Here is a 25,510-nt window from a genome sequence, read left to right as displayed (position 1 = left end):
AAATGTGAATAAAGTCCAGAGTATCGTTAATAGTGGTGCCCCAGTGTCAGTTTTAGTTGTGACAGATGTGGCGTGTTTGTATAAGGTGTTAGCACATCATTGACCAGGAGACTTTTGCAGAAACTAACACCTGTGGCCAGTGATTTGTTATGTGAGTGTATGTTGAAATACCTCAAGTTGCAAAAGATATTTTAATATGTGTCTGGTCAGTGAGTTAACATCAGTGGGAACTGGTGATTGGTATTGCTACCTGAACTATCTTCACGACTTTTTCCCAAATCTCAAATTATTTCGAAGTAAAATGTTTATTCAAAGCATATTTCAGTGTCTTCAAGATGCTATAACCGGAGAATGGTGTTATCTTCCTATGCCACGCCTCATAGTAAAATAGAACAGGAAGGCATGAACTTCAATCAAAATAACTTTCTGTGGACTCTTTCAACTTTAAAGTGTTTCCTCAGAAAGTTTCAAGTCATGTCTGCTGCCCGTTTAGGCAGTCACTGGACATGAAAACCATGCCTGCTTGAAAATCTTAGCTAGAAATTGGTGTTTTTAAACTACGTGACAACCCAGATCCTCTCAACCATTGCAGTTTTCCCAAGAGACCGGCGTACGTTAAGACTCAACGATGTGATTTTATCAGGCTTGACTCTCGACGGGGTAGCCCTGTTTGTTCCAGTGTTCCCTCCTGACCCATCATAGTCCCGTGGTCTTCCTCACCACCTGCGTTTTCTCCCCGCTCTTCTTATATTGATCTGCTGTCACACCTGCCTTTTTCTTCTATCTTGTCTCCCTGGGCCTCAGTTATCATTCTGTGCCATTAACGCTCTAACTTATGTCTCTAATCCTGAACTTCAAAGTCCTATTTCTAACCACTAACTGGAAGGCCAGAGGAACTTCATTTCAGTGTAAACCAAAATTCATCATCTTTCTCACAAAATCTCATTTTCTCTTTCTTTATTTTCTGTCTCATTCAATGGCACTGCCATCCATCCGCCTGGCAGAAACCTGAGAGTAACCTTATATTTTACTATCCTTTTGCCATCCCTCAATGGCTAGTTGCAGTTGCTATAATCCTACAGATATCTCCTGTGCCCACTTTATTCCTTCCAGTCTTGCTGCTGCTGTCTCAGTTCAGACCTTTATCATTTCTTACCTGGGGTATTTGACTAGTCTTCTGTTTGTCCCATTCACTCCATTCCCTTACTGAAATTTATAGCCTCTGCTTTAAATGGATATCTGCTTTAAATCTTTTCTCCTAGTTACTTATTCAATAAATACTTGTTCAGTGAATAAATTTATTTCCAGTAACATCAAGGCAGATTCCAAAGGACACCCTGGCAAACCTTAGCTGGCATGTATCTTCTGAAAGAATCTTCTCAGTAGCAGTTCCTAGTAATTCTCCCATGGCATGTGTCCAGATTCTTTACATTGCTTGTTATCTGTACCAGTTGTAAAGATTGAATATGTTTATTATGAAAAGTATTGGTCTCCAACACACTGTAATTAAAGGTTATCTCTGATGCTTGGGATAGGCTGACTTTCTTTCCACTGCATGACTGGTTCTTTAAGACTCAACTGTCTCATCTGTAAAGTCAGAATAATAATCTGCACATACCAGCGAGTTATGAGGCAAAGCACTTACTGCAATGTCAGCCACATATAAAGCCCTTCATAAAAATATAACAGCAGCAGTGATGGTATTAATAGTCATGTATCATTGTGCACCTTAGCTCTTGAGACCTTTTATCAGTTCAGTTCAGTCACTCAGTCGTGTCCAACTCTTTGCTTTTATAATATTTTATATAATAGGGTATATTTTATGTAATATATTTATAGAATATAAATATATTTATGTAAATGAAATATAAAATACTCTAAAATATATTTTATAAATATTTAATTTTGTGAAATATAGTTTATATGTAATAGTTATATATGGGGCTTCCCAGGTGACTCAGTGGTCAAGAATCTGCCAGCCAGTGTAGGAGACGTGGGTTTGATCCCTGGATCGGGAAAATCCCCTGGAGAAGGAAATGGCAACCCACTCCAGTATTCTTGCCTGGAAAATCCCACACACAGAGGAACCTGGAGGGCCATGTGTTCACAAAGAGTTGGACATCACTGGATCAAAGGAGTATGCATGCATGCACAGAGTTATATATAATGATGTTTATCTTATAAAATATATAATTTCATCTATTTTATAAAAATATACATATAAATAAGATTGTTTATAGAATATATGCATGGTTAATCTTTTGATTTTATAATAAGTTTCATGGAGCAATATGATATTAAAATTAGATAATGTTTTTAGCAATCAGACTAAGTTTATAGCCTCATCATTTCCTTTTTTTTTTCAAATGAAAGTTTTTTAAAAAATTGAGGTATAACATTATGTTTCATGTGTACAACATAATGATTTGATATTTGTATAAATTGTGAAATCATCACAGTAAGTCTAGCTAACATCCTAGCATTGCTTCTTTTGGACACACTCTAATTTTATGAGATTTCTTGCACTATAAGACATGAATGAATATTCAGGACTGATTTCCTTTAGGATAGACTGGTTTGATCTCCTTGCTGTCCAAAGGAGTCTCAAGAGTTTTCTCCAGTACCACAAATCAAACGTGTCAGTTCTTCAGTGGTCAACGTTCTTTATGGCCCAACTCTCACATATGTGAGAGGGCTCCTCACAAGTTGCTGTGTTTTCCAGGGGAGGTTTTCAGCCTTCGGTATTCCTGGGGAACCAGTGAGAATGGGGTCTGTCTGTTAGGTGGCGGAATCCGCCAGCAGGGCGCTTGCACAGCTCCGCTAATCACCCTTGGCCTCATGCCTCGATGGAGAGAGAAGAGGGCTGGCGTGTTCTAGCTTCTGCCAGCTTGCATGTGCTTTGTGCTCACTGTGCGGTCACTAAGGGGCGTTATTACCCAACATATGTCAAAAGTTGGCTTCAGAGTTCCAAAGGTAGACTTTCTTCCCTTAAATGTACTATGGAAGCTCCTGGGGATCTTCTGCTAATAAGCTTAACAAACTTTGATGTAGTACCTGTAGCCAGGTCAAGTATGTTATGACTTGATGGCCAAACCAATGGCCTCAAATAGTCTCCATTCTAATAAAGGAAACAGATAGATGCGTCACCATATACTAATTCAGACTGTCATAGTTGCTGTGGCTTGCCTCTTCAGGATAGTTCCAGCTTTTTAAAAAGCAGATGTGTTTTGTATAGAACTCTTCTCTACTTCACCTTTTACTTATTTAATTTTTATTTGTTTATTTACTTGAAACCTAGACAATCTTAAGTATAGAGACATCAGTTTGCTGGCAAAGATTCATATCATCAAAGCTATGGTTTTTCCAGTAGTCATGTACAGATGTGAGAGTTGGGCCATAAAGAAAGTTGACCACTGAAGAACTGAGACTTTTGATTTGTGGTACTGGAGAAAACTCTTGAGAGTCCTTTGGACAGCAAGGAGATCAAACCAGTCTATCCTAAAGGAAATCAGTCCTGAATATTCATTGGAAGAACTGATGATGAAGAGCTGACTCATTGAAAAAGACCCTGATGCTGGGAAAGACTGAGTGCAGGAAGAGAAGGGGGAGACAGAGGATGCGATGGTTGGATGGCATCATTGACTCAAGGGACATGAGTTTGAGCAGAGTTGATGGTGAAGGTGGGAGATGGTGAAGGACAAGGAAGTCTGGCGTGCTGCAGTTCGTGGGGTCACAAAGAGCAGGACATGGTTTAGCGACTGAACAACAACAATTCACTGATTTGCTTGTGCTGGGTCTTCCTCACTGGGTGCGGGCCTTTTCTAGTGGCGAGTGGGGGCTACTCTGTTTGTGGCACATGGGCTTCTCGTTGTGGTGGATTCTCTTACTGCAGAGCATAGGCACTAGGTGCGGGGGCTTCGGTAATTGCAGCTTCCAGCTCTGGAGCAAAGGCTCAGTGGTTATTGCAAACGGGTTTAGTTGCTCCACAGCATGTGGGATCTTCCTAGACCACAGATCGAGCATGCTTTGGCAGGCAGACTCTCAATCACTGGACCACCAGGAAAGTCCCTTTGGTTCACCTTTAAATTTACATTTGAGAAAATGGAATAAGAAGAATTTTTTTCTAATGAAATTATACCTCATACCGATGAACCCTGATATGACCACCTGATTTAAATAGTTTCCATCCGCCCCACCCCATCCCTCCTCTTATTCCATCTCCAGGTTCAGCAGCCCTTTCCCCTTTCCTGCTGAATTTCTGCATTCCACTTGTCACCATCAGACATGTTTAGAATGGTTGCTTCTGTATTCACTGGCTGGAATGTAAAGTTTGTGTGGGCAGGGAATTGTGCTTGTTTGTTCTCCGCTGTATTGCCATCATCTAAAGCAATTCCTGGCCTTCCATAAATATTCATTAAATGAATATATACATATATGTAAGAACACCCTTTATATCAAATGTTGGTAAACTTAATTTAGTAATCTGCTTTGACATTAACAAAACTTACTCTCCTGCCCTAGCTCTTGTTCCTTTGTAATTGAACACGCTTTTATTTTGGCCAGTACATGGAGATGTCCACTGTTGCTTGGTCATACACACACATCCAGCTTTTCTCTTCACTGTATGGGGCAGGGAAAGGGGATGTGTGTTGTGTGTTTTTAAAAACAGTACAAATGGTATCTTCTTTTCATTTCATTAATTGATATCTTACTTCTGGAACCTGTTTCTTTTTCTAAGCTTACGTTTCTTGAGAAAGTTGAGAGCTGACAAATGAGAATACATAGAAATTGTCTCATAAGCCATGGCCATTGTGAACTTGACAAGGATAAATCTTGCCAAATTCCTTGAATTGATATAGAAAGCAATACCGTACAATTTCAGCATCAGTTCTGTAGCTGAGGCATTGTAAGACTCTCATAACACGTTTTTCTACCTTTGTGCCTGTGCTTATCTACCCCAAAGGGATGTTGTAAGCTTAATTGGTAATTTTTGTGAAGTTCTAAAAAGCAACATGTCTCTCTCACACACACACACAAATGCACATTCAACTATACATCAGTATGCCTACACAGACCCCCTTTTAATTTTTACTGTATTACCAGAATTGCTATCTTTGTCAAGTGACAAACTGCTTACATGTTCAGGTTCTGGAACAAATGAGGTGCAAGCTAAGTATCAGGAGGAAGGAAGGAGAAGAAAAATTCTGTGCATTGTGTGAACTAGCAGGCTGTTTCCTAGATCATTTTGGAAAAGCCTTCAAAAGAGAAATTCACATCTCTGTTTTTTCTTTCTTCTCAGAGACCAGCAATCTTTTTTATAGTGCTGTGCAACAAGAGAAAATAGATATTCCCCATGCTTTGGAGTGACTCAGGAGATGCTGCGATGGATATAAAAAGCTAACTGCCCTCAAGGCTGTGGCAGCCTAATTCATCCCTGCCAGAGGAAAGGTGTGCTTTTATGGGCCCCGGGACAAGGGTTAAGTTTATCTGCTTACCAGGACTCTCAGCTGGATGACTCAGTTACCAGATAAAATTTCTTATTAACGCAGAGAATTGCACATATGGTTGGTGTGGTGCTCCTTTGCAGGAGAACACTGACCTAATGTGAAAAGGACTATTTTATTTAGTTACTGCATCGTGGCGGAGAAGGCAATGGCACCCCACCCCAGTACTCTTGCCTGGAAAATCCCATGGACAGAGGAGCCTGGTGGGCTGCAGTCCATGGGGTTGCTAAGAGTTGGACACGACTGAGCGACTTCACTTTCACTTTTCACTTTCATGCATTGGAGAAGGAAATGGCAACCCACTCCAGTGTTCTTGCCTGGAGAATCCCAGGGACGGGGGAGCCTGGTGGGCTGCCGTCTCTGGGGTTGCACAGAGTCGGACACGACTGAAGCGACTTAGCAGCAGCAGCATTGTGGAGACACAGAAACTGCAGATGGAGGAGGAAACTATATCTTATGTTAGTCTTCTGGAAGATTCATGTACTTATAATAGAACATCCTGAAATTGCTTAGTAGATTATAAAATTTCTTCTTTTCTATGTACCTGTTTTCCAGATGCGCCATATGTAGTAGTGCTTACCTCATAATTACGATTGTCCATAATGATAGTATCTACATTTTTTAAGCAATAAATTCATTTATTTGAGGCTACAGACTAGACATATAGAGTTTGTCTTGGTTTAACAGCAAAAGATTATTTCAAATTTTAGTAAACAAATTTTTATTTCTAACTTTATGCTTAGGGCTAAAATGAAAAAAGACAACAGTGGGAGGGAGAACAGGGTACTGGGATGATAGTAGGGAATGAGAGAGAGGAAGCAGTAGGCAGTCCCCAAAAACCTTAGTGTAGCCTTTCATCTAACCAACTGAAGATTGCCTGCCCAAACAAGAATAACTTGTTTCATGTTAGATTTTTTAAATGTTAGGGTAAATATTTACAGTAGGCTACTTAAAAACCCTGTAACATTCATGTTTAAGAAATGATGTGCTATAGTTTAAGTCATGAATGAAGAACTGAAATGACGTTAACTGCATGTCACAGGGATATGCACATCAGATTGATACATTTTTTGGTGGTAGTTTAGCAAGTAATCAGGAGAAGAGATATATACATAGTAATACCTTCTTTGTGTTAGGTGATGAGCCTAGTTATCTCGGAAAGTTCCATTTAAATCAGAGCAGGTGGAATCCCATAGCATTCACTCTCTATTCACTCTCTTTGCAGCTGAAAGTGAAAAATGTCTTTGTTTCCATGACTGTCTCTTTTCCCAGAAGTTCTGCTTAGCATTCCATGGCCAGCATGCTGGACCTTAAGAGATAGATGGCATAGAAATAAGATAATATCAGCATCTCTTCTGGGTCCACTAGGAGCCTTACCCTGTCAATATGTCTGTGACTATGTGTACTTCGCAGTAGGAACAGCTGTGTCACAATAGTTGAAGCACAGTAGAAATAAGACTATCTGAATTCAGAGTTCACTGATTACATTTTAATTCTATTTCTTCATCCATTTCTACTAGAGATTTTAGTTGACTATAAAATTGACCCTATAGATTTCGATTTTTTTTTCAAAACATCTGTATAAATGAAGGAAATTATTTCAGAAAGAGGAACTTATCATTAAACAAATATATTCTCCCAGATGGCATTCAGTTTACTATGATGCTTATGGAGATGGAATACAGTTAGCAAAATAGCAAATGACCTCGCTTAAAACTAAACGTAAACCTGGTGATGATGAGGTGATCAGCTATTTTGTATAAATGTATTAGCTGAAGGAAACTTACTACATTGCAAGAAATAAGCTTTAAGTAATTAATGTCACTGCAGTTAACAGTTTTAACGTTTTCATTTGGCATTATAAAATGGTCCAATGCATAATCTAGAAACCAGAGTGTTAATGACCAAGTGCAAAATTTGCAATCAAAATGTCTCTATTCTCCCAGAAGGTGGGAAGGGGGTAATTAACATAAACTATTTATATTGCACCAGATTGCAAAATCTAAGGATTGCACTGCAGCAAGCCTGATAGCCACCTATTATTAACTGGTCAATAAAAAATGAAGAGCGTTTTATGCCACTAAACTTTGGGAAAATAATGCACCCGAAGTGCTACGAATAGCCGAACCTAATCCATCCAGACATGGGAGCCATGAGTTTCATTTATCATTTTAGACAAGAATATGCAGCTAAGACTTGTTTTATGGCTGAAGCAAAAGCAAGAAATATTGTTTGTAGTATAGAAAGCAAATCATGATGATGCAAGATAGGATAATCGCTTTTAAAACTAATCACAAGTACAGAAATACTAATCTTCTGGGAATAAGCAGAAGTTTTGAAAATTGTTTTCAGCTTGCTCAGTGGTGGGAATGGAAGGGGATGAGAGAAAGAGGGTGAAAGGGGATGAGAGAAAGAGGATGTGGGTTCCATGTTCTGGTGCCTCGTAACCCATGTTCCAACGAGTGGGAAGAATGACTGCTTGGCACTCTCTCAATGCTCAGCTTTAGTAGGACATCATGTGTTATAGAATTTTTGGCCAGGGTGAGAATATCTGGTGCTTTTTCAGTAGAATGGGCAGGAAAGCAGATGTGAATTTTTTCATTCATCTACCAAGCAGTCACTTAACTTCAATGGATGACATTTACCCAAACTGGAAGATGCTTTCAAACTCTACTTCCAAAGCTAGTGGTTCCTGAATATGATACAAATCATACTTTGAGTTTTCATTTTGCACTAAATACCAACTGTGTTGAAGATGCTATGCTAGGTATTTTGGGTTTTCTAAACCACAAATGATACATCTTTCCATTTCCCAAGACCTCAGATGACATGAGAAGTTTGGAGACAATAATGACCTCTAGTAGACTTATCCATGTTATTTATACAGACCATGATTTTATGTAATTTTTACTTATATATATGTTCCTGACTCTTCAAAGAATTTAATTTTCAGCAGAGATAGTAAAATAAAATTATGTAAAAAAAAAACCACACACAAGTATGTGTTTAATTTTTTCTATTCAGCTCTCCTTGGCATTCACTTTCTGATATAGAGAAATGTAAATACATGCAAAAATGCTCTTGCCATCCCTGTGTATTTATATAGAAGAAAAAATAACACATTTCCACATTTAACAATTGTGCTTTTTGTTTACTTGGAAAAATATGTTCTTTCCCCAGGGAAACCATATCCTCACTGATATGGTTTGAGAACCTACAGGCCAAGTAATCAAGGAAATATTAGTATTCATGATAGATCTGTAATGAAAGATAACACTGTTACTACAACCAGGCGTGAAATGTTTAACTAAAAAATTCAAAGCCCAGGGTACATCAAAAAAGCATTTCATTATCTTGGGCATGAACTCTGTCATTGTCCTATTCTCTGTCACGACCAAGGCAGCTGAAATTAAGTGTTATCAAGGATTTCAAATAGCAGCCTGAGGGAAAGCAAGGAAAACTGGTATGCAGCAAGAATTCTAAGAAGAAGTGAGCATCAGCGCTAAAAAGATTGTTTGGGGTCACAAAGGAAGGATCTTTAATCTCTAGATAAAAAATGTGAATTTTGATCTATGGGTAATGTTAACCTGTTAAAAAATTTTGAATGAGACATTGTAATACAATTTAGAAAGTGTCATGGCTGTGTGCAAGCTGAATTGAAGGATGGAAAATTTCATGATAGTAATAAAAGAACCAGTTACAGGATTCTTGGAAGGATAACTCTTCAGTCGTCTTTTCCATCAAGAATCTGAGAAAGAAGTAGAGACCTTGGAAAATAGACTTCAAGTGTGTGCTTGATGATGCTTGGTTATTCACCAGAGGTAAAGCGTGGAAACTGTAACCGTTCAGCTAGCAGATTTCTGTAACATGTTTACCAGCCAATCGAAGTACTGTAGGTTGAAGAGGGCAACCTGAATGAGACAGTTTCTGACCCTAAGACCTTGCGGTCTGTGAAGTGGATGCCGTTATAAGTGGGATAGGACAGGTGGGAAGCCCCTTGGAAGTGGACCTCTCCAGCGTGAACTCTCCTTGCAGGTGGTAACTCAGCGGGATCTGGAAGATGAACTAGGAACTAGCCAGAATCAAGAGAGTGTTTTGTTCTGAGTGTTCAAGACCAAAGGTGAAACTCTTAGGTTTGGGATGTCAAAGGGTAGGTAATACCGAAAGCCCTGATCACACATGCACACTTGGACCATTTACATGTTTCCTATAACAGGCTCATAGAATGCACTAGGCATTTGGGGTAGGCCTGTCTCTGCTGGCCTCCTCTGCTGCTGACTTGCAGCTAGTGTGTCAAGGACCTCTGGCAAAAAGAATTGCTTCCAGTCTGGGCCTGCTGACCTCTCCAGTGAGGATATGGACTGCCTGGACTTTTGTTGCTACAACTTTTACTGGGGTATTATAGTTTAAAACAGTTGGGAGTCTTAGCATAGACCCTTTTCATTGCCTCCCTAGTTTTCTGTCAAATACAAACAAGCTTGTGTACATTGCTCACTTTTCAGGTATAAATATGTCCCTTCCTTTTCTTCTTTTTTAATTTCTTTAAACTTTTCATTCAAAGAACATGTTCAAAAACAAGCTTTGTGTAAATATGTTTATGACATCTCTTAATAACATATTTGCAGTTTGACATAGTGAGATGAAAATGCTCTGTTCAAACAGGTTTTCTTTCTTTTTTTTTTTTTTTAAAGGAGGTGGAGGTAGGCATCTTTGGAAATACTTTACAAGGGAGAGTGAGGGGAGGGGATAGTTCCAGCGCTGAAGTTTGCAATCTTGTGATGTGTTCTGAGAACTGAAGTGCTTCTAGAATACAAAGGGGGGTGGGAGTTGTGGATGCAACTTACAAGTGAGTATTAGAGGCGATGGGGCTTTAATTTGTAGATTCTGGAGAGCTAATACTTCAAGAGAACATTGGCATGATCAGATTTGAGATGCAGAAAGCTTTCTCATGTAATCAGATAGGAAACTACTTGGTTACAGAAAGCCCCAGGCAGGAGACCAGTGGGGTCACCCTGGTGAGGGAGGTGATGACTCAATTAAGGCTGTAGAAAGAAGGATGGAGAGCAAATTATTTGAGGAAAAATCTGGAGCCTTATTATCTTGCCACTGCAAGAGGCATGATTTCTTTCTCAGCGAAACAGGCTGCCATTAAACTGTGACTCATTGGGCCTTGTTGAAATTTAAATAGGGTCCCTGTAGTATTGTTTTCCACAGGCTGCCAAGATCCAGCCAGGTACCGTCTTTGTTTGTCAATACAGTATATTCTGATACCGTAAAGCCTAAGGTCTTTAATTTCTCTGGTGTCTCATTGTACTTCACATCAGTCACTTGAATTGTTTTATCGGCTTTATTGAAACATACTTTGATATCACTGGGCTGTTGGCAGGTGGTTGTTTCTGTTCTCTCCTGACCCAGTGATTTCCTTCATAGGCTGCACTGGGTCTTCCGTCTTTAAATTAGAGCATCCAGCAAGTGGACCAGAGAATTTCATCTCCTATTCAAGCCTAGTTGTCATATAGTATGGATCTCTGAAGGTTAAGGGAAGCTTAAGGATAACGTCTAAATTTTTTGAGACCCTTGTGTTTAATTTGGTTCAGTTGGCTACATACTTGGAATTCTCAAACAGCAGGATAAACGTGTGTCTTGGTTTACATGCGATAGTCCTGTTTTGTGCCTGTATCCTTGGTGTAATTATTTATAATGTTCCCTTTTACTTTCAAGGGTGTCTCAGCTTGTGCATTCAATTGTATGGTCACCCTGTCTATCAGGGATAGCCTCAAAGAAATTGTCCATTTATGTACCTCCAAAATTCAATTTATGAAGAGTCAATGCAATTAAAATATGCTGATAGCCACTGTCCCTGCTGTAGACTTCATGCATGCTGTATCTAAGTCTTTTTGAGGACAAATGGAGAAAAACATGTCATTTGTTTACCAAAAGGCTTTGATTGTGTAATAGAAAAATGAAATTGCTTCTCCTTTTGGAGTTATATATCCTTCAGCCAGTCTTGTCATGATTTTATTAAGGCAGATAACGCAAAGCCAAGTTTTTCAGTTGTTCTCTAAACAAAATAGACACAATTATTATTTAACCAGAGAATCTCATGTGGACTGTTAGAAGTGAAAGAGATCTTGAAAAACAGGTTAGGGAATTTTTTTAACATTTTATATATTACAGAATATGGCATGATAGATAACACACTTGTGTTATGTGTGCACAAATATTTTGTTTAAAATATTTTCTCTATAGATCTAATAGGATTGTAGCAACATTTTTTAGAGTTACAAACACTGAATCTTTGATGGATCACAGCCCACAGAAAATGTGTGTTAGTCTTTGAGAGTAACTTTCACTCTTTAGAGGATGGTAGATGTGATCTAAAATAAGGAGACTTGCCCTCGAATATGCACACTCTCCCTCTCATTGCCCTCGAATATGCACACTCTCCCTCTCATTGCCCTCGAATATGCACACTCTCCCTCTCATTGCCCTCGAATATGCACACTCTCCCTCTCATTGCCCTCGAATATGCACACTCTCCCTCTCATTGCCCTCGAATATGCACACTCTCCCTCTCATTGCCCTCGAATATGCACACTCTCCCTCTCATTGCCCTCGAATATGCACACTCTCCCTCTCATTGCCCTCTGAAACTCATGGTGCATCCTCATTAAAAATCCCCTGTATTTATAATGTCTTCATGCGTAACGCCAGCAGAAAGTGGGCTTTTTTCTAAGGACAGCAGTTCTCTGCAGCCATAGTAGTGCTATTGAATGTTTTGTTTTTTCTCCTACTGCTTTTTCTAGATGGGGCCCCAGAAATAGGAGTGGATGACTTCACTGTTCTTTGCTATTTCTAGAGCTGTGTGATCCGCTGGCCACCTGAGCCCTTGACATGCAGCTAGCCTGCCTTAAGGTGTGCCATCACTGTGAAATACATTGAGGATTTTGAAGACCAAGCAAGAAAAAAGAAGAATGTAAAGTATCTCTATTTTTCCAGCTTTATTGAGATACTCGATATATAACACTGTGTACATTTAAAGTATAAACATGGTTTAGTACACATACATATTGCAGAATGAGTCAGTTAGCAAGTCCATCATCTCACATGATTACTTTTGTTTGTTGTTCTAACAGAACATTTACGGTCTACTTTTAGTAACTTCCAAGTATGTAGTTCAGTATTGTTGGCTGTAGTCACCCTGCTGTCCATGAGACATTTAAAACTTACCATTTATCTGGAAGTTTGTACTTTTTGACCAATGTCTCTCTACTTCCCTATCCCCACAACTGACATTCTCCTCTCTCTCTCTCTTTTTTTTTTTTTTTTTTGAGTTTAGAATTATTTTATTTGTTTATTTTTAAACTTTTTATTTTGTAATGGGGTATAGCCAATTAACAAGATTGTGATAGTTTCAGATGAACAGCAGAGGTGCGCAGCCATCTATATCCATGTATCCATTTTCCCCTAAACTCTCCTCCCATCCAGGCTGCCATGTAGCGTTGAGCAGCGTTCCATGTACCGTGTGGTCAATCTCGTTGGTTATCCGTTTTAAATGTAGCAGTATGTACATGGCATTCCAGTCTTCTTTGAGTTTAGTTTTTTAAAATTTTTCTGTGCGGTCATACAGTGTTTGTCCTTCTTTATCCGATTTATGTCACTTGGCATCTCAAGCCTCCCGGTTCATCCATGTTGTCACAAATGGTAGAATTTCCTTCTTTCTTGTGTCTGAATATTGTTCCATTGTGTGTATGTTTGTGTGTATTATATATGTAATACGAGATACATATATATGTATCTTGCATATTTTCTAATCTTTTTTTATGCATTCGTCTGTTGACAGACACTTAGACTGTTTCCATGTCTTGACTATTGCGGATAATGCTGCAGTGACCATCGGAGTGTGGTGATCTCTTTGAGATCATGACTTCTTTTGTGTATTACCCAGAAGGAGCAGAAGAAAGATGGCTGGATCATATAGAAGTTCTGTGTGTAATTTTTTGAAAGTGAAATGAAAGTGAAAATTGCTCAGTTGTGTCCAACTCTTTGAGATCCCATGGGCTATACAGTCCATGGAATTCTCCAGGCCAGAATACTAGAGTGGGTAGCCTTTCCCTTCTCCAAGGGATCTTCCCAACCCAGGGATTGAGCCCAGGTCTCCCACATGGCAGGCGGATTCTTTACCAGCTGAGCCACAAGGGAAGCCTTAATTTTTTGAGAGCCCTTCATACTGTTTTCCACAGTGGCCACACCAATTTCATTCCCATCAACAGTATGTAAGAGTTCCCTTTTCTTCACATCCTTACTAACACTAACTAATCTCTCATCCTTTTGATAACAGCCATTCTGACTGGTGTGAGGTGGTATCTCATTGTGGTTTTGATTTGCACTTCTCTGATGGTTAGTGATGTTGAACTTCTTTTTATATGCCTATTGGCCATCTACTTGTCCTCTTTGGAAAAATGTTTATTTGGTTCTTCTGCCCATTTTTTAACTGCTTGGTTTACTTGTTTCTTTCTTTTGATGTTGACTTGTATGAGCCTTTTATATATCTGGGATATTAACCCTTTATCAGTCATATCATTTGCAAATATTTTCTCCTGTCCAGTAGATTGTATTTTCATGTTGTCAGTGGTTTCCTTTGCTGCAACAAATCTTTTAAGTCTCATTAGGTCTCATTTGTTTGGTTTTGCTTTTGCTTCCTTTGCGTTAATAGATAGATCCAAAAAGAAAATCACTGGAGGGTTCTGAGGAGAAGGGTGCAAGATCTGATTTACATTTTGACAGGGTTATTTTTGTTACTATATTGAGAATAGATTGTGGAGGAATAAGGGCAAAAGCAGAGCTCTGTTGGAGGCCACTGCAGTCTTTCCCATGAGCTATAATGGTGGCTCATATTCTCTGACAGATTTTGGTGGCCGTGGTTGTGATGGGGTTGTAGGTAGTGACAAGGGGAGAAATTTTGGATGTATGCTGAACTGAGACTTCCCTGGTGGCTCAGATGGTAAAATTCATGCCTGCAATGCTGGAGACCTGGGTTTGCTCCCTGCATCGGGAAGATCCCCTGGAGAAGGGAATGGCAATCCACTCCAGTATTCTTGCCTGGAGAATTCCATGGACAGAGGAGCTTGGTTGGCTGCAGACCATGGGGTCTCAAAGAGTCAGAACAACTGAGTGACTTTCACTGAACTTAGGACCAATATAATTTTTTTATGGGGTATAAGAGAGAAGAGTGAAGAATGAACCCTGGGAGTTTGGGGTAGAATAGCTTTTGTGGGGAAAACAGTGGGAGATCATGATTCAGGGAAAGATCAGGTTAACGCAGAGATCTCTATTGGATTCCAAATGCAGATGTCAAGTAAACATTGAACATGGGAGCCTGGAGTTGAGGAGAAAGGGTCTAGATTGACGATAGACTGTTAGAAAGTGTTGACATTGTTGGTATTTAAAGCCACAAGGCTGTCAGAGAACACCAAGGCAGAGTATGTAATGACAGAAGAGAATTAAGGACTTTCCTCTGGGCTATTCCAAAGTTGTTATGTTGGTTCCTGAGAGGAAGCAACCAGTGAGATCAAAGAAATATGGTTTTGCTGGAAGCCCATATTTCTGTGAGAGACTGTATCTGGGAGGAGGTAAAAATAACCTTGTGTCAGATGTTGCAGTATCAGAACTGATAACTGCTCAGAATGGCTTTCCATGTAATGCTAATAAAAGTCAGGACTTTTCAGTGCCTTACTGAGGCTCTTTTCAGATCTAGCATTTGGATTTTACTCTGATTCCTCCTAATTTTACATTCAGTTTTCATGACTACCCTCCTGACACTCTTTGAACAGAGAAATGGATAAAGAAGATATGGAACATGAACATGTATGCCATGGAATATTACTCAGCCATTCAGCGGAGCAAAATTGGGTCATTTGTGGAGGCGTGGATGGACACAGAGTCTACCACACAGAGTGAAGTCAGAAAGTGAAAGTCGCTCAGTCGTGTCCAACTCTTTGCGATCCCATGGTCTATACAGTCCATGGAATTCTCCAGGCCAGAATACTGGAGTGGGTAGCCTTTCCCCTGTCCAGGGAAAGATCTTCCCAACCCAGGGATCAAACCTAGGTCTCCCACATTGCAGGCCGTTTCTTTACCAGCTGAGTCACAAGGGAAGGCCAAGAGTACTAGAGCAGGTAGCCTCTCCCTTCTCCAGCAGATCTTCCCAACCCAGGAATCAAACTGGGGTCTCCTGCATCACGGGCGGATTGTTTACCAACTGAGCTATCAGGGAAGCCCAGAAAGAGACAGAGAAATATTGTGTATTAATGCATATATGTGGAATCTAGAAAAATGGTACAGATGAACCTACTTGTAGGGCAGGAATACATATGCAGACCTAAAGAACAGACGTGTGGACATGGGTGGTGGTTTGTCTTGTTTACTGATCTCTCCTAAGTGTTTAGTACCTAACAGACAGTAAGTGATCAGCAAATATATACTGCCCGGGGCAACACATGTGAAATAAGTTATTGTTTTCAAAAGCTGCCAACTATGGGCATCCTTGCCAAGTAGGGAAGTACTATTTTGTACATTTTAGATGATGTTAACGCAGCCTAATAATCAGCTTCTTGCCTCTCTGGTTATTTATTCAATTTTCCCTGATTTGTGTGTGTTGATGAAGCTCAGAAATGCTTACTGTCTGCTGTGTCGCACACGCTGTGGCTGGTGTCTATGTTTCTTAGGTCTCCTCTAGAAGGAGACAGGTGGAGAAGGCAATGGCACCCCACTCCAGTACTCTTGCCTGGCAAATCCCATGGACGGAGGAGCCTGGTGGGCTGCAGTCCATGGGGTCGCTAACAGTCGGACACGACTGAGTGACTTCCCTTTCACTTTTCACTTTCATGCATTGGAGAAGGAAATGGCAACCCACTCCAGTGTTCTTGCCTGGAGAATCCCAGGGACGGGGGAGCCTGGTGGGCTGCCGTCTATGGGGTCACACAGAATTGGACACGACTGAAGTGACTTAGCAGCAGCAGAAGGAGAGAGAGACACACAGGTGTATCAGCAGTCGTAAGAAAGTCTGACTGTGTGTGCTGTAAGGAATAATCTGGGGGTTTTGAAGATCAGTCTGGTATAGATACATGCAAGAGAGGCGTTTGAAATTAAATGGCTGTTTGGCTCACAGGTCCTAAAGGGGAAAGGTATGCAGGGGCCTTACGGGTGGAGGGCACGGGGCGCAGGGTCTGAGCTTAACCAAGCAGGTGGGGAGCTGGCAGACAGCAAGGCTCTGTGAGCAAGTGCCTTTGGGGGAGTTTAGAGCAGGGACACAGCAGGAGTGTGAGGGGCTGTCACTGGGTGTGTTTGAGTGTCACTAGGTCAGTCAGAGGAGGGCAGGGAGGGGAACTTGTGATAGAGACCAGTCTTATCACCCTAGTATACCTGGTCCTTGGAGTCAGGGGCTTACAGTCTGTGGAAATGCTGAGGCATCCAGAAAATACTGTTTTAAAAATTTATGTTACACTGGGTGATGTTAGGAGTAATGCACCAGGCTTTGGATCCATATAGAAAAGGTGTCCTGGCTGTCTGTAAACAGCCAGCTTTAGCCTGGAAAGTCCTTCCCAGTGGCATTGTTGTCCTAAAGGCAGGCATCTAGGCTTGTAAAGTGAAGTGAAAGTATTAATCACTCAGGCATGTCTGACTCTTTGGGACCCCGTGGACTGTAGCCTGCCAGGCTCCTCTGTCCATGGAATTCTCCAGGCAAGATACTGGAATGGATTGCCATTCCCATCTCCAGGGGATCTTTCTGACCCAGGGATCAAACCCAGGTCTCGGGCATGGCACACAGATTCTTTACTATCTGAGCCACCAGGGAAGCCCTGTGTAAATACTGTTGGTGTCTGTCTTCTGTCTTCCATCTCTTTGAATGTCCTGTTTCCAGCCAGAGCTAGACAACTACAGAAACAGCTCCTGGCTGGCTCCTCCCGCCCCCTGCAGCTTACGTTGATCCTCTAATGTTTTCATAATCAGTCTCGCTAAATACTTCCTGTAGAGAAAACGAGTAGTGATGAGAAGTAATCTTGCTGCTTCTTTATTCTGAAAAATTCGGTGACTGATCTACAGATACTGCTTATTCATCATGATACGCCAGTGTGGAAGATGGGGATTAAATTTCAGCCTCAAAGGTTATGGGATCCCTCAAGGCTTGAAGTATAGTAATGAAAAATTGAGAACCTAAAATAAGGGATTTCAGAATCTGCATAGGGAATAAACTATTTTATCATCAGATACTTGTTCTGCTGTGAATTTAGGATTGTGTGGATAGGACTGTGCCACGTCCTTTTTACTGGAGCCTTAGAACTCTCTGTACTGTGTCTTCCATTGCTGTTCAGTTGCTCAGTTGTGTCTGACTCTTTGCAAACCCATGGCCTATATCGCACCAGGCTTCCCTGTCCTTTACTATCCCCTGGAGTTTGCTCAAACTTATATCCATTGATCTGATGATGCCATCCCACCATCTCATCCACTGTCACCGCCTTCTCCTCCTGCCCTCAATCTTTCCCAGCATCAGTTTCTTTTCCAATGAATTGGCTCATCGTATCAGGTGGCCAAAGTATTGGAGCTTCAGCATCGGTCCTTCTAGTGAATATTCAGGGTGATTTCCTTTAGGATGGACTGGTTTCTTTCTTATATTGTCTTTCTTTTCAGTTTAAGGCAAATTCTCTTTGATTCTTCTGAGTTCCTATATAATTTCTGAGCCATTCCCCTCTGGTCTGGAGTGTTACTAATGAGATTTTCTAAGCACTGCTAAAAGCCATTACCTGACTTGACACCCCAAAGGCTTGTAGGTCACCCCTTTCTTCTGAAGACTTAGATGTCTTAATCTTCACCTTTGTATTAGGAGTAATACATGCTTCCTAGGGTACATGGTCTTCCTCTGCCTCAGATCTAATTCTCAGAGTTCCAGAAAGAGCTCCAAAAAAAAAAAAAAAAAAGATATTCTAGATGTGTGGTATGCTTGTCTTAAAATAGTATAGTTTTGACACAAAGTATCTTATTCAAAAGCAAAATTCGTATTCTCCTTACACTCTGAAAAGGTCAAAAATAGGAAACTCATTCCCACCCTTGTGATTCTTCTGTGTCGTGTACTTTTTGTGTTGTTATGAATCCCCCTTCTGATGTATATATTCTCATATTATGGTAGTTCATCTCGTTCTTCCTTTGGCTGACTGGTCTTTCTTGCAGTGTCTTCACGTATTCATTCATCAACATTTGAGTGTCTTGCATGTGTTAGGCACTATGAGGAGGACCAGGGTCACAACCTGTGAGCTGCACAGCCTTTGGCTTAATGGTGACCTATGCCACTTACTGTTCCTCCAGAAACTGAACAGGTTGTACCGGTGCAGGGGTATCATGTTATTCTCTTAAAATCATGATTTCTTCAAGGAGCATGTTATTTGAGCTTTTAAAATGTACTATTTAAAAACTAATAGCCAAATAGTTCCTATCTTTAAATAAGTTCTACTTACTTCAGGTAGAGTGAGTAGTATAACTGTCAGTTTTTATTACACGTGAAGTTTTCTTGTATCGACCTAAAAAGTAGTCAAAACCTTGAAACTGAGAGTTATGTTTTATCTGGTGGGAAATTTTAGGACTTCACGCCCAGGAGACAGCATCTCAAGTGGCCCTGAGAGAATTGCTCTGAGGAGGGGAGGAGCCAGGTTATATAGAAGTTTTTCAGCAAAGGGCAGGTAGTATGAACATCAAAAGGCTAATTAAAGAAAATTTAATTAGATTTAAAAAGTTAAAAAACTAATTAAAGAAAACTAAGTGGCTCAGACAGTAAAGAGCCTGCCTGCAGTGTGGGAGATCTGGGCTCAATCCCTGCATCGGGAAGATCTCCTGCAGAAGGAAATGGCCACCCAGTCCAGTATTCTCTGGAAAATCCCATGGATCTAGGAGTCTGGTGAGCTATAGTCCATGGGTCGTAAAGGGTTGGACAAAACTGAGTGGCTAACAACAGCAACAGGTAGCCTAAGTTAAGGAATTTAGCACGTTTCTGTGCATGGGAAGATGCAAGAGTCTGGGCTCACTGAAATCTTCCTACCATATGCCTCTCAGCTCTCTGAGGTCAGTATCCTGCATTGGTCATTGATCACACCCTGAGTTCCTCGGTGCTCACCATAGGGAGTGGCTGCAGCCTGAAGGCTGCCAGATTGAGCAGGCGCTGTTCCCCTTCCTGAGTGCCTCTGGGGCTCAGGGGTTCGTATTTGGAGTGCAGGAATCACTGATGACTGTGGCATTCTCGTTTACTGATAATGGCAGGAAATCATGATCAGTATAGGATCAGTATAGGAGCTTTGACTCTGCTGATACATGAGAAGATCAGGCTGACTAGCCAAAGGAAGGAGACCAGGTGCCACCTCTTTCATTCTCCGTAAGGGCTTCGGCCAGAGGAGCCCGTGACCCTGCACCCTTCCACTGCTCCGTGGCCGATCTTCAACCATTGTTCTTATAAGTTAGGAAAGCATCACAGTAATTTTATATATAAATAGCGTGGAAATGTGTTATCCGCAATAGGGAAATGTTTAAATAAACTACACTGGAATGATAGGAAATGCTTTCTTTAAAGTGTTAAGTGAAAAAAAATAACACATCAAATGACATGTAACAATAATAAACATATTAATAGTAATATAAATGTAATAATACCAAAAATAATGCGATGGAAGAGCAGCTGACATGTTTTTAGCAATCACTGTGTTGTGAACATGTTTTAAGTCTTTGCATTTATTAACCCATTTAGTGTCCTCATTTAATCCCCAGAACAACCCTATCAATTGGCCATTGTTACCCAGCTTTTCCATGTGAACAGAAAAATGTGGTACAGAGAATTTAGGCAACTTGCTGGGTTCAGTGAAGACAGTTCAGGTCTTTACCATACTTGGACTGTGGCTGGGGCAATGACAGACCTCAGACCTGTAAAACAGGCTCCCTCACTGTCGGGTGCCATGTGGGTGGACGGGAGCAGCACCAGCTGCGGATTTGGGAAGACTTCCACGTGGAAGAAACACGGAGCAGAGTTTTAAAGGAAGAGTTGGCTAGTTTTCCAGCTGAATAGGCAAATGGGAAAAACTTAACGATTGGTACCAAAAATGTTGCTCTCAGAAGCTGACTGCTACTTAACCAATCATGGGACTTAATTCCTTCATCTGAACAACACAGTCAATGTCTGCCGTTTCTTCATGGCTTATCTAATGAAAGAGAGTATTGAAAGCTCTATAGAAGTATTCAGTGCTATTTAATCATTTTAAATTCCTTAAATATGTGACTGCCGATTTTCCTGTCGTTTCATAGGTAGATATGATTGTGACCTTGGGAGGACTTGCTGGACGTTTTGACCAGATCATGGCATCTGTGAGCACTTTGTTCCAAGCTCCTCAAATAACTTCTTTGCCCGTTATAGTAATCCAAGAGGAATCTCTCGTCTACCTGCTCCAACCGGTAAGTGAGGATTAAATACAGTGTCCGCACTTTGCTTCTACAAAACCTGTAAGATTTTTATAGATAAGGCGAAAGCATCTGCCCAGTTTATGTGTTTCAACTGAGTGAAGTTGACAAGTTTGACTGCCTCTGGTCACTGAAGGGGAACATAGCTGGAAGAGAAGCTGCAAACCTTTTATTTTGTTGTACTTAGAAAAACAAAACCAAAGAAAGGAAATAAGGTTTTTAATTAAATTGATAAAGAATTAAATTTAGCATTTTTGCATTTTGAGCAGCTGAATATGAGTGTCACTTGAGAAAAATCTCAGCAGAGGAAGCACAAAGCTTGGCAAATATTTCAAACGGAATTCTCCAATATTTTCAGTGTTGTTGTAATTGGAAACAGTATTTGATTTTGTGAAGTACTTGAAGTCTTTAACTTTTACTGTTCATAAGTTGCTTGCTTGTTAATTTCACTTTCATGATGATGTCATTCATTTCCCATGATAAACAGCAAGAGAATTTTCTATCAATGTAGTGCTTAGAATAGAATTCTTACTATGTAAACATGTTTTATGAGGTTGATGGGTATATTTCAGTTTGAAAAATGATAGCTTGGTAACATTTTTTAAAACCAGTGGACAGTTGTTTTTTTCCTTTTTTGCCTCTCACTGTAGTGTGCTACGTATAGCTTTGCTTCCACTCCGTCTGCTGTTCACCATCTGTAGCTTGTCATTTCCTAAAAATTGTTGTTTGGTTAATATGGCAAGTTATAATGCATGCTCACCATTGTTCCTGCACTGCCTGGCTTTGTTGCTTTCTGGAACACTTTCTGTGAGATGTAAAAAGGAAGTTGAAGAATTCAGTTTTCAAACTTCATGCTGTCCATTTATTTGGTCAGCAAACAGTGACGGAGTACCTGCTGCCTACCTGTTACACTGCTGGGTAATTGAAGATTAAACAGAAATAGTAACAGGTTCTTTAGAACTGTAGTTCTAAAGATCTGTAGTACATGTCCTGTGAAGGAGACATTTATTAAACACAAACATAAAGCTAGATTGAAAGTTTAGAACATAAAGATGATGAAAGATTATATAATCTGGTCATGGGTGTAAGGAAATGCTTACAGAGGCATTCACGTTTTATTCAATCAATTAACTCAACAAATATTTACTGAGTACGTGCTGTGTGTCAGGTGCTTTTTCGGGGATACAGCAGCCAGCAATAGCAAAACCCTTGCTTTCATGGAACGTGCATTCTGTTGAGCTTACGTTTCAACAGACTCTTGAAGGATGAGCAGATCTCTGTTATGGGAAATGATGGGAAAGTCATTCCAGTTAGAAGGAGCCACTAAAGAAAGATAGAGCTGTAGGGCATGTTGTGGGATATACAGGTAATAGTGAGCAGCCGTATGGAAAATAGCTAAATATCAGACTCAAAAGACTCTGAGGTCCAGAAGATAGTTTAGATCCTGACTGTGAAAAGCCTTGAATGATATATACTAGAGTGAATTTTTTTTGCCATAAGCTATGGCAAAGTTATTAAAACAGTTCAGTTAGCAGTCTGACACGCACAGATATGCTTCTTAGATTTCTAATTAGGTGTTTGTTAAATACTTACAATTTCCTGACACTTTCTGAAGTGTGAAACTCTCTACAGCTATGAAGCATTGAACTTTATTGTTTTATTATTTTATTTATAAGATTCTATGGACACTAAAATAGTCAGCTGTAACTTGTCTCTGTATAAATATTCTGGCTAAGAAGTAACTAGATATCATAGGATAATTTTTGAAAAGTAAAGTTGGAACATTAACTGATAGCAAAAGCCATGTCTAAAAATGACTTCTGCTCTTAAGATCTTTTCATTGTCTGTGGTGTTCTGTATCTTTGTTGTATAAATACGGACTTCCTAAAATGTATTCAGCTTGGGATTTCTTAGAATTAATTCTCCGTTATAGGCTGCTGTCTGTCCTCAGTTTGGAAAACTCACAGCCATTATGTTTTCAAATATTGTCCCATCACATGCTCTTTCTTTCTTCTTCTGCAACTCCAGTTGAGTGTGTATGTATGTTTGTATACACACACACACATATATATATGATCCTCTAATTGCATCACATATATCTCAAAACTTCCTTCATATTTTCTTAGTTTCTCTGAGCTGCATTCTGAAGTTCCTCATCACCTCTGCAAACCACTTCACTCTTCTGCTTTAGCTGTTCTATTTTGCTATTAAACGTATCCTTTTCATAGCAAAGGCTTTTAAATTCCTGTCATGATTCATCTCTCTTACATATTTTCCCCTTACATTTTAAAAACTCTTAAAATGTAATTGTTGGACTTCCTTTATAGTCCAGAATAATTCTGACATCTGCAGTCTTTATAAGTTAGCTGTCTTTTCTGTTCTTTTTTCCTTTTATATTTTGTAACCTTGATTTCATTCTGTATTTTGTGATTTTTCTCTGTGACCTCATATTTCTGAGAACTTTACCCGTGGGAATTACTTGAAATAGGAATTAAAAGTGAGTCCAAGAAGACTCTGGGGTGGATTTCTAGCCCAGTTATTTATAGACACTAAAAACTTAAGACCTTTTGTTTGAGATTTTTGGGAGACCATCTAGGTGGTATATATTTTGAAGCTAATTCTGCTGGGAGTTTGACTTCTGATTACAGATGCCCCAGGAAGACTTGTTCCTCTTCTCATCCAGAATTTGGTCGGCAGTTTTCCTAGCATTGCCGTGGGAGTGTTCTTTCTATTCGTCTTGGCTCTGTGCGTGTCTGCTTAAGCAGTGCGGTCTCCTTTACACTCCTACCTTGCTCAAGCTCACTCTCCTGATGTCCTTCCACACTCAGAGGCTGAAGAAATTGAAGTGCAGGTTCACGATTTGGTAAAAAAAAAAAAAAAAAAATCAAATGCGTGTAAGGTGAAAGTTAGATTTGGTGTTCCTTTTCAATCAAAACCTAGTTTTGGGGTTTTGAGTATTGAGTATTCTTTGTGGGGGAGGGGAGATGTTTGATGCATTTGGAAAGATCCCCCCCCCCTTTTTTCCTAGCTTTTTGTTGTTGTCAATTGGCCAGGGTACTAATCTATCCTGGGTATGTTGCAGTGATAATTAACCCCCAAATCTCAAAGGCTTAACTGAGATTATGCTTAATTTTTTTTTTCTCATTTATGGAGAATATGGTTTGGGTGGTATGGTTTACTTCTTATCTGAGCCAGTTGGGGACACATTGAGGCAGCAGGAGAAAAAGAAAACTATAAGGCGTGGCACTGCATGTTTTCTTCTTTAAATTTTTTATAAATGTGTTTATTTTTTGGCTGTGTGGCATGTGTAATCTTACTTCCCCAAGCAAGGATCGAACCCATGCCCCTTGATTTGAAAGTACAAAGTCTCAACGCCTGGACCACCAGGTACCACATGTTTTTAAAGGCCAGGCCTGGCAGTGGGTTGCGTTGCCTTTGGTGGAACACAGTTACACTGCCCCAGCCTTGTGTGAGGTGGTCTAAGAGAGGAAGCCATGGGCTGGAAAGAGGACTGAGCAGAGGGCATAGTCTCTGTCAGAGGGCCAGAAGCTGAAGTTGGGAGAGAAAGTCTGGGATCGGGACCCTACACAAAATGTATAGTAATGTAATCATCTTTTCTTTTCATTTGAAATATAACTCAAAGTTTAATCTTTAAAGAAGAGAATCCCCAGTTCCCCAAACGTAGTGATCATGATGAGTGTGCCTACACACACCCTGAGTGTGTTAGTCACTCAGTCTTTGTGTGTCCATGGACTGCAGCCCTCCAGGCTCCTCTGTCCATGGAATTCTCCAGGCAAGATTACTGGAGTGGGTTGCCATTCCTTTCTCCAGGGGATCTTTCCCATCCAGGGATCGAACCTGGGTCTCTTGCACTGAAGGCAGATTCTTTACTGTCTAAGCCACCAGGCCCTCTAGAATCTCTCTCTGGTCTGTTTGTTTTTGTCTTATTGAAACGACTAGAAAATTACCTTATCCTAAGCAAGTAACGATTGCATACTCTGAAGCAGAAAGCTCGTGCAAGACCACACCCTCGATCACAGGAGCAGTGAGAATGTTTAGCACAGACTTTGGTCTGGAGGCTTGGCGGGGCCGCCCGGAGACACTTCCTGGGTCCCTGCTTCTCAGTCACTTGCTTTTTGTATTGGAGTACAGTTGCTTTACAGTGCTGTGTGAGTTGCACAGCTGTATATATACACATATCCCCCCAGTTTTGGATTCCCTTCCCCTTTAGCCACCATAGAGGAGTGAGGAGGGCATGGCAACGCACTCCAGTATTGTTGCCTGGGGAATCCCATGGACAGAGGAGCCTGCAGGCTACAGTCCACTGGGTCGCAAAGAGTCGCACGCAACTTAGCAGCAGCGGAGCAGTGAGGTGTGCTATGCGGTAGGTTCTCATTAGTTCCCTGTTTTATGAATAGTATCAATAATGTATATATGTCAACTCCAGTCTCCCAGTTCATCCCACCTGTCCCCATCATCCCTCCTTGGTATCCATACTTTTCCCCTCTATGTCT

General features: G+C 40.5%; 1 protein-coding gene across 1 annotated transcript in view; it reads left to right on the top strand.

Annotated features, from left to right (window-relative positions):
- TPK1 (thiamin pyrophosphokinase 1) overlaps positions 1-25,510 on the top strand; it is a 395,099-nt gene that overhangs the window by 213,770 nt on the left and 155,819 nt on the right. The window contains exon 7 of the mRNA XM_068973117.1: positions 20,844-20,990. Coding sequence (XP_068829218.1) covers positions 20,844-20,990 — 147 coding nt within the window. The remainder of the gene's footprint in view (positions 1-20,843; positions 20,991-25,510) is intronic.

Source organism: Capricornis sumatraensis, chromosome 5 (genome assembly GCF_032405125.1).
Source record: "Capricornis sumatraensis isolate serow.1 chromosome 5, serow.2, whole genome shotgun sequence".
In the NCBI taxonomy this organism is placed as follows: domain Eukaryota; kingdom Metazoa; phylum Chordata; class Mammalia; order Artiodactyla; family Bovidae; genus Capricornis; species Capricornis sumatraensis.
This window is presented reverse-complemented; position numbering and strand designations above follow the sequence as displayed.